Source organism: Pelodiscus sinensis, chromosome 19 (assembly GCF_052426305.1).
Source record: "Pelodiscus sinensis isolate ZL-2025 chromosome 19, ASM5242630v1, whole genome shotgun sequence".
Classification (NCBI taxonomy): Eukaryota; Metazoa; Chordata; order Testudines; family Trionychidae; genus Pelodiscus; species Pelodiscus sinensis.
In genome coordinates this window covers 34,270,360-34,280,000 of record NC_143070.1, presented here as the reverse complement: position 1 = coordinate 34,280,000, position 9,641 = coordinate 34,270,360, and the positions used below count along the sequence as shown (strand labels likewise).

Below are 9,641 nucleotides of genomic sequence, written 5' to 3'. Positions count from 1 at the left end.
TGCGTTCCCAGGTCCAGCCGCTCCCAGCTCCCGTTTGCCGTAGTTTGCCATCCCTGGCCACTGGGAGCCGTGGGAAATGGCCCAGGGTGGGCTACTGCTTCCCGCAGCTGCCATTGGCCGGGAAGGGTGATCTGCAGCCAATGGGAGCTCCCAGCAGCCACACCTGTTTCGGTCTGCATGGGACACTGGTACAGACTTCAACATGGCCACCCTTAAAAGGGCAATGCCTGCTCTGTTCTTAAAAGGGCTGTGGCCACCTTTTTTTTTTTTTTTTTGCTCAACAACTTTTTCCCCTCTTCTCTTTGCACTGTATCCACCACTATTTTGGCTCAGAGAAGGGTTGGAACTGAACTTCATTCACAGATGTAATTCTTCTGCAAATGGGATGAATCTGGATATTGACTGGCTCCCACTCTATCTTCCACACGGGAATGACTTAACCCACCAACCAACCAATGAAGGTGCAAGCAGTTTGTATCAGCCTCTTGTAACTATTTCGTGTTGAAGGTACCACTAGACTATTTGGTTTTGTTTTTTTAGTTATTCTCGTTACAAACTAACGAGGCTCCCTCTCTGAAGCTTATCTACTCACTCTCTCTCTTTTTTTATCCCCCGTTTTTTCCTTCGCCGCCCCCTCCCCCCCGATCCCTTTTATATTCTTGGATCTGGACTTCTAACACTCCGATTGCCTGAAGAAGTAGGTTTTGCCCACAAAAGCTCCTGATCCCATCGACGTGTTTTGTTGGTCTATAAAGTGCCACCGGACTATTTCGTGTTTTTAAAGTTGATCCTGTGCAGACTAACTCAGCTTCCCCCTGCAGCTTATGAACATTCATGAAGTAAGGGAAAGTTCAGTCCAGGAATGAGAGACATAAATACAGATTGCGTAATTATTGGGTTAGCCCATTGAGCGCATAATGAGTGTACTTACTTTTGGCTCTCCCCTTTCGCCCGTCTCGCCCCTTTCTTTTTCGGCAGAATTGTTCGGGAATTCGTGAGGCAGTTCAAGCTCAGACTGAACAAGTTCTCTGAGACAGACGACAACGCCTGGGTTATGGTTAACGGGGTCAGGACGAAAGCCGGGACCGTCCGGCAGAAACCAGACATCCTGAACTACACTCTGGCCGACGGCGAGAGAGGCAAATCTGCCGAGGAACTTTTCCGAGGCGTTCTGCAGTTGGTATGTTTGTTAGTCCATTGTATAAAGGGAAGTACCTGAACAGGCCTGAAAAAAGGCGCTAAATTGTGCCGTAGTTTAGGGGGTGTCACTCCTTCCATAGTACGTGCTGGTCTCCCCCTCCCTTTTTCCAGCCCTCCCCTTCTCACCACTCTAATCTTTCCCAGCCATGTGCAGATTTTTTTCCCATCCACGTGCGGAATATTTTTTTTCATGCACCGAGACATGTGTGAATGTGCACCACCAATGGAAACTCTTGGGGACTTGGCATAAGACTATAAGAAAGGTCACACCGTGTCAGACCAAAGGTCCAGCTAGCCCACGAATGTATCTATCTCTTTTTTTAACTCTGTTACAATGCTGGTTTTCACAACATCCTCTGGCGAGGAGTTCCACAGGTTGATTCTGTGTGGGATGAAGAAAGCCTTTTAAACCTGCTACCTGGTTTTTGATGACCCCTGGTTTTTGTGTTATGGAAACAAGTCAATAACTTTTCCTTATTTGCTTTCTCCACACTACTCATGATCTCATGATTTCATAGACCTTCCCTCCCCCCCACCAGACTGAAAAGTCCCTGTTTTATTAATTTCTTCTCATATGGCTGCTGTTCCATACCTCCTAATTATTAGGTTTCCTTTTTCTAAACTTCAGCATCATACTTGGTTTTCTTTCCTAAACAGCAAACCAGGGACTAATCCCTCCTTTTAACAGTCACAGGCACGCAGCGGCCACGACATCCTGTGGCAAGGAGTTCCACAGATGGACTCTGTGTTGGGTGAAGAAAAACTTTATTTTATTTGTTTTGAACCTGCTACCTGTTCATTTAATTTGAAGACCCCTCGTTTTGGTGTTATGGAAACAAGACAATAACTTTTCCTTATTTGCTTTCTCCACACTGCTGTTCAGTGAGGTTTCCGGGATACACACAGGAATTAGGGTCGCTGGATTCCAGAATTTCGGTGCGGTTGCTACCATATCAAGGATGTGTTTAGACTACAGGGTTTTGTCGACAAAAGTGGACTTTTGTCGACAAAACTATACCTGCGTCCACACTGCCTTTGAGTTATGTCGACGTATGTAAACCTCATTCTATGAGGAATAACGCCTTTTATCGACAGAGTTCTCTCGATAGAAGGCGTTATTGCATCTACATTGTCCTTTGTGTCCACACTGTTATGTCAACAAATGGGCTTGCTTTGTCGACAGAACTGGATGTCGTCTAGACGCTCTTTGTCGACAGAAGCTTTGTTGACAGTCTCTGTCGACACAACTTCTGTTGACAAAACCCTGTAGTCTAGACATACCCTTAGTGAGCTGTGAAACTGACCAATTCTTCCCTCTATCAAAGGAGTATTCGGGGAATAAAATCCATCTGGGATTATGAAATCGACAGCTCTCTTGACAAGGAAGGTCCTTTAAGTACCTAGCGAGTTAGACAGGAGAGCTCAGTTGGGTCCAATGCTTTTGTGAACGTCTTTGGATTTCTGTCTCTGAGTGTTTCTTTTCCTGGTTCCCACACAGGCACTGAAGAAATTCCGGAGCGGGGACTGTAAGAAGTTGCTCTCCCAGTATGACTCCTTTTCCACCAAGGTATCGGCTTTTGGCCCTGGAGTCCCTTGAAATCCAAATCTTTGGGAAAAGTCATAGCTCTGTGAGAGGGGGAACACGGGCCGGTTTGTCCCAATGGGACCTACTGAGGCCTATTTTCCTATCGGGATTGTCCTCGATTCGACGCACCAGCGAAGGAAAGAGGGAAAGCATCAAATTCATAGGGGTGTTGGGAGCAAGACACGAGGAGTCGTTCTTCCGCTCTACTCTGTGCCGATCAGGCCTCAGCTGCAGTCTTGTGTCCAGTTCTGGGCACCGCATTTCAGACAAGAGGTGGAGAAGTTGGAGAAGGTCCAGAGAAGAGCAATAAGAACGACTGAAGACCTAGAGAAAACGAGCTAGGAGGGACGACTGTAAGAATTGGGCTTGTTTAGCTTGGAAAGGAAAAGACTGAGAGGGGACTTGAGAGCGGTTTTCAAGTATCTAAAAGGGCGTCACAAGGAGGAAGGAGAAAAATTGTTCTCCTTGGCCTCTAAGGACAAGCAGCAATGGGCTTAAACTGCAGCAAGGAAGGTTGAGGTGGGACATGAGGAAAAACTTTCTGCCTGTCCGGGTGGTGAAACACTAGAATAAATTGCCTAGGGGGGTTGTGGAATTTCTATCCCTGGAGATACTGAAGAGCAGGTTGGACAGACACCTGTCAGAGATGGTCTAGACGGTCCTTGGTGCTGCCGTGAGGACAGTGGACTGGACTTAATGACCTCTCGAGGTCCCTTCCAGTCCTAGTGGTCTAGGATTCTGTGAAGAAGCAATTAAGCATCTTTATAGACTAATGTAGCTGGAGGAAACGGAAGCCACTTCCCAAGGCACTGTTAGGATGTATGGGTGAGTCACTAGGAAGCCAAGTTGGAGACAGTTCCCTTGGGGTGATTGCAGAGGGCAGGCAGTTGATGGTTCGCAACTGTCTGTGTGCGAGAGGGGGAGAAATCCAGGAGAAATTGAGCGTCTGAGTGGTGAAGAGGGCCCCGGGAGGAAAACCAAGGATAGAGCTTCTGTTGGCCACGGTATTTTCTGGAGAGGCGGGCTTGGATTTCTCAGCTTGGGCGTTGCCTCCTGTTGATTGTCTCTCCTGGGTTCAGGGACACAGGACTTTGTGCCACGTCTTTTGGGTGGGAGTCAAATCTTTGCCCAACTGTCATGCTCCCGGGCCGCTCGTTGGTGGCAGAAGTGGGATCTCTTGTGTCTCAAGAGAGAAAACCGCATTTTTATTTGCGTTCCTCCCCTCCCAGGAGTTTTTGATTAAAGAGGGGAATTTAAGCCCCGGGGCGGTGCAGATGATCGGAGACCTGCTGAACGAGGATTCCGGATTCTACCTGTCGTTCCTCGACTCTCTCATGGACTTTGACATCTTCTCTCATGAAGACGGGTGAGAATCCAATGTCCTCCCACCACCCTGTGCTGCTGGGCCAAGACCCTCTGGTCTCCCCTGGAGAAACCACAGCGTTGGGGTTACCAGCCTCCTACAGAGCCGCACAGACGCTGAACCGTTTCAGCTCTGGGAGGGGTCAGCTATGGGTGTGTCTACACACCAACGTTATTTCGGAGAAATGGCCGCTATTCTGAAATAACGATGCGAGCGGCAACACAGCAATTCTGTTATTTCGAAATAATTTCAAAATACCAGACGGCTTATTCCAACTTCTGTAAACCTCATTCGTCGAAGAATAACGCCTCTTGTGAAATAGCTACTTCGAACTAAGGCGTGAGTAGACGCTCCACTTCTGCTATTTCAAACTAGCCCCTCCCCAGGCCCGTTCTAAGTAATTTTCCTGGGCTGTATGTCTAGACTGCAGGCTTTTATCGACAGAAGTTTCTCTTCTGTCGACAAAGAGCGTCTAGACGACATCCAGTTCTGTCGACAAAGCAAGCCGCTTTGTCGACATGAGACTGTAGATGCAAATGACAGTGTGCGTGTGTCTAGACTACAGGGTTTTGTCGACAAAAGTGGATTTTTGTCGACAAAACTATACCTGCGTCTACACTCCTGCTGAGTTCTGTCGACATAACCTCGACAGAACTCAGCAGTTTTGTCGATGGTGGTAAACCTCATTCTACTAGGAATAACGCCTTTTGTCGACAGAACTCTAGGCGTTATTGCATCTACGCTGTCCTTTGCGTCTACATTGTCATGTCAACAAAGCGGCTTGCTTTGTCAACAGAACTGGATGTCGTCTAGACGCTCTTTGATGACAGAAGCTTTTTCAACAATATCTGATGACAAAACTTCTGTTGACAATAGCCCGTAGTCTAGACGTACCCTGTAGATGCAATAACGCCTTCTGTCAACAGAACTCTGTCAACAAAAGGCATTATTCCTCGCAGAATGAGGTTTACTGCCATCGACAAAACTGCTGAGTTCTGTCGATGTTATGTCGACAGAACACAGCGGCAGTGTAGATGCAAGTATAGCTTTGTCAACAAAAGTCCGCTTTTGTCAACAAAACCCTGTAGTCTAGACCCACCCTTAGGGTACGTCTAGACTACGGGCTTTTGTAGACAGACGTTTCTCTTCAATTGACAAAGAGCGTCTAGACGACATCCAGTTCTGTCGACAAAGCAAGCCGCTTTGTCAACATGAGAGTATAGATGCAAAGGACAGTGTGGGTGTGTCTAGACTACAGGGTTTGTCGACAAAAGTGGACTTTTGTCGACAAAACTATACCTGGGTCTATACTACAGCCACGTTCTGTTGACATGACGTCAACAGTACTGGGCAATTTTGTCGACAGCGGTAAACCTCATTCGACGAGGAATAACACCGTTTGTCGACAGACTTCTGTCACCAGAAGGCGTTATTGCATCGACACTGTCCTTTGCATCTACACTCTCGTGTTGACAAAGCAGCTTGCTTTGTCTACAGAACTGGATATCGTCTAGACGCTCTTTGTCAACAGAAGCTTTGTCAACAGTATCTGTTGACAAAGCCTCTGTCAACAAAAGCCTGAAGTCAAGACGTACCCTAAAAGAGCACAACTACATGAGGGAAGCCAGCCTTGGACTCATTCAGAGGCGTCCCTGCAGTGTAGACATACTGTTTTGAAATAAGCTAGTTCAGAATAACTATTGCGAAATAGCTCATTCCAAAATATCTGTGCAATGTAGACGTACCTTATAAAGGCTCCACATCCAGGAAACCAACCTATGTAAAGCCGTACACTGAGGGTGCGTCTACACTGGTGTTATCTCGAAATAACGACGTGCGTGTCAACACAGCAAGCCGCTATTTCAAAATAGTTTTGAGGTGGCGGACGTCTTACTCCAACTTCTGTAGTCCTCATTTCACGAGGAGTAAGGGAAGCAGAAGAACGAGTGCTCTCCCATCGACTTCCTGCCACGTAGACAGCGCCAACAGCCGAATTAAGCGATTGAAATTGCTGAAATTGCATCACTTCATTCGAATTTGCCCGGCAGCATAGGCATGCCCTAGAAAGTTCATGAAGTCCGCACACTTTATCAGAGAAAGAGAGATATGCACAATGGTTGCTCCCAGCCCCAAGTAAGAATTGTTTACTCTGGACTCGGTAAATAAACAAACGTGTTTTTATTAAGTCAAAAAGTAGGATGAAAGTGGTCGTAAGTGAAAGCAGTCAGATCAAAGGAAGTTACTAAGTTAAAGTAAAGAAAATTGCCAGCTAAGAAGCTTGCTACATGCAAATTCTTACCCTGAACAGTTGTGAAACCTCCTCAGATTTTGTTTAGCCCAATTTGTCCAGGTCAGTCTGGACTCTATCCCTGCCCTCCAACGTATCTACCTCTCCCCCTAGCTTAGCGCACAAGAGGCTATTGCGAGATGCTCTTTGGTCACCCGTCTCTTGTTTTTTCTTGCAGCTTTGATGAGATCACAGGAGGGTTCGACCAATTGCCGCTGGCCTTCCACCGGTCCATGCCTGGAGTGGTCCACCTCAACTGTACCGTCGAGCAGATAATCACTAACGGAGACAGGCTTAGAGTGTATTACCGCGCCCCCGATACCCTAAGCCCCAGCTCTGTGAAGGCAGACTATGTCCTGGTCACCTCCTCAGCTAAAGCGACACGCCTCATCCAATTCATGCCCCCGCTCTCCTCCAGCAAGGCCCACGCCCTGCGCTCCATCCACTACTCCACCGCCACCAAGGTGGTCTTGTCCTGCACCGAAAAGTTCTGGGAGAAGGACGGGATTCGGGGCGGGCCGTCGGTCACGGATCACCCATCCCGGTTCATCTACTACCCCAACCACAACTTCTCGAGCGGGCGGGGGGTGATCATGGCTTCCTACACGTGGAACGATGACGCGGAGTTCTTCGTGCCCCTGAGTGACGAGAAGTGCATCGACGTGGTGATGGAGGACCTGGCAGAAATCCATCAGGTCAGCAAGAAAGAGCTCCAGTACTGCTGTGATAAACACGTGATCCAACGGTGGAACCTGGACAAGCATTCCATGGGGGCCTACGCCTCCTTCACCCCCTACCAGTTCACCGACTATTCGGGGCCTCTGTTTCAGAAGGAAGGGAGGGTCCACTTTGCCGGAGAACACACCGCCCAGCCTCACGCCTGGATCGACACCTCGATGAAATCGGCCGTGAGAGCGGCCAGGAACATCCACAGGGATAGCCAAGAGTGGCTGAAGCAACTTGAGAAGAAGGTCCCGAAAGTTGAACTTTGATGACTTCCTGGGTGCTTAGTCAAGGCGTGAAGACACCGGCCACTCGAGGCTGGTCTACATGAAATCTGGAAGTCGAGCTAAGTTATGCTACTTGAGGTCAGAGGAACAGCTTAACACCACTTAGCAGCTGTGTCTGGTGGGTGTTGAACCCCTACTAATTTTTCCCTCATGGCTCCTAGCATTCCACATCACCCATGGAGTTAGCGTGTTTCTTTCTAGACAGTGGTGTGTCGTTGCCCCTCATACGCTTAACGGAAAACTGCCTACGAATATGCCTAGCTCTGATATGCTTTATGCAAACTACCACCGGGAACTGATCATTGGAGAGCTTGTGCCCTCTTGATCGTGTCTACAAGGCTATAAGTTGCGCCGCTCTACGTCCGTTCTGCACTCAAGTTATTGACACTTGCAGGAACCAATGTGTTATAAGGCCTCCCGTTCCACGGTCTTGAGTCATGCCACCAAAAAACCAAACCCAATTTGCACCAGGGAAAGTCCGCCATGGGAAAAAAAATTCCCCGCTTCAAGTTCTTTCACTGTAAGTCCAAGTTGTTTGGAACGTATCTTGGGCTTATAGGAGGCTGGCCTGTAGTCTATAGAGGGGCATGTATTGTTCCTGTATTTGAAACGAAAAGTATGACGCATGAACCTGTTGACTAATCTAGACGTGCTAAGGAAGGGCCATTGGTGGAACTTAATGGCCCACCTCTCTGGACAATAATCTGTGAATAGTCTTCCTTGTAAGCCTGGACCACGATTGGTCCTACAAAGACATGTGACCCTGCCCCCGGGTGCCAGAATCCATCTTGTATTTTGTACTTTCCCACCAGGGTGAAGGTGGGGAACTGAACAGGGGCGGGAGTCTATGTAAGGAGTGTGACGCACACGAGGATGGTCATCAGCTATCTTCACAAACGGCTTCCCACTCAGAGAAGACTCATGAAAACACCTGGACAGGAAAAGACACTTCTGGCCTGAGAAGGACTTTCTCGGACAGAAGAACTAGGCTGAGAAATTATTATTTGTAATCGGCTTCCTTGGTGTATTCGGCTGAGCGGAAGTTTTGGGTTTTATTTTGCGTAGTAACGTCCTTTGATTTGTCTGTTACCGCTGGTGTCAATCCTCCTTGGACGCTTAATAAAATCACTTTGGTTGGATGAGAAACCCAGTGGCCAGCATGCTGAGCTGGGGAGGGATGAGAGCGGGGCATCTTCCCTGACAAAGGGGGCAAATCAGTTATGAGCTTGCTCTGTATAAACTTTCGGCAGAGTAAGGTGGATTGATCGGGGGGGTGGGTCCCACGAGGGTGGGGCAGATCTCAGTGTCCGTGCCGCTCGGATGTGGGGGGGCTGTGACCCCCAACTCCGCCTTTGCTGCAGAAGACCAGAGCTTTTGACCCAGCAGGCCAGGGTGGTGGGGCGCTCCAGCAGACAGGACCAATGGTAAGATCAGCCGCTCAGGATCTCCAACGGGATCTCTCACCAAACCCATCCCAAGTGGTTCTCATGACAATATGAGAATGGCCAGACCGGGTCAGACCAAAGGTCCATCCAGTCCAGGGTCCTGTCAGCCAACAGGGGTCAAAGCCAGGTGCCCCAGAGGGAGGGAACAGAACAGGGAATCCACACGTGATCCCTCCCCTGTCTCCCTTTTCCAAACAACCAGAGGCCAGGCCATTGATAGACCTAACCTCCAGGAATCTATCTCGCTGTTTTCTGAACCCTGTTAAAGTCCTGGCCTTCACCACATCCTCCGGCGAGGAGTTCCACAGGTTGACTGTGCGCTGCGTGAAGAAATACCAGCTTTGTGCTACCCGCAGGCCTGGTACCAGCCTGCCTCTTGCTCACAGTTTAGCTTTGCTTTATATTAACCACTGTCAGCCTGGCTGCAGGCCTCAGACCAGACCTCTGAGACATGAGCTCATGTTTCAGGCCTTCGTCTTAATCCAGGTGGGACGAGCATGAGTGCGGCTCCCTTTGGACCCATTTAGCTTCGCGCCTGGAGCTGGAAAACTTTTTAATGGGCCCCCGGGGGCCTCCGCCATGGCAGAGTCACTAACAGCCGCCTTGCGACTCACGTCCGCGCTCCCCCGTGGCCGATAACCCACGAGGTCCTGCCCCCGGCAGAGGCAGACTAACGAGGAGCCGGGGAGAGGAGGTCTCAAGGCAGGGACTCGGGCAGGGACGTCAGGAGCCGAGTTGGTGCCAGAGGTTT

General features: G+C 49.1%; 1 protein-coding gene across 1 annotated transcript in view; it reads left to right on the top strand.

Moving 5' to 3' along the window:
- The window catches only part of LOC102454164 (L-amino-acid oxidase-like), a 14,239-nt gene extending 6,131 nt beyond the window's left edge, over positions 1–8,108 (top strand). Inside the window, exons 4-7 of the mRNA XM_075913641.2 lie at positions 979–1,180; positions 2,699–2,767; positions 4,015–4,151; positions 6,614–8,108. Of these exons, the coding sequence (XP_075769756.2) occupies positions 979–1,180; positions 2,699–2,767; positions 4,015–4,151; positions 6,614–7,427 (1,222 nt within the window). The 3' untranslated portion in view covers positions 7,428–8,108. The remainder of the gene's footprint in view (positions 1–978; positions 1,181–2,698; positions 2,768–4,014; positions 4,152–6,613) is intronic.
- The last annotated feature ends 1,533 nt before the right edge of the window (positions 8,109–9,641 follow it).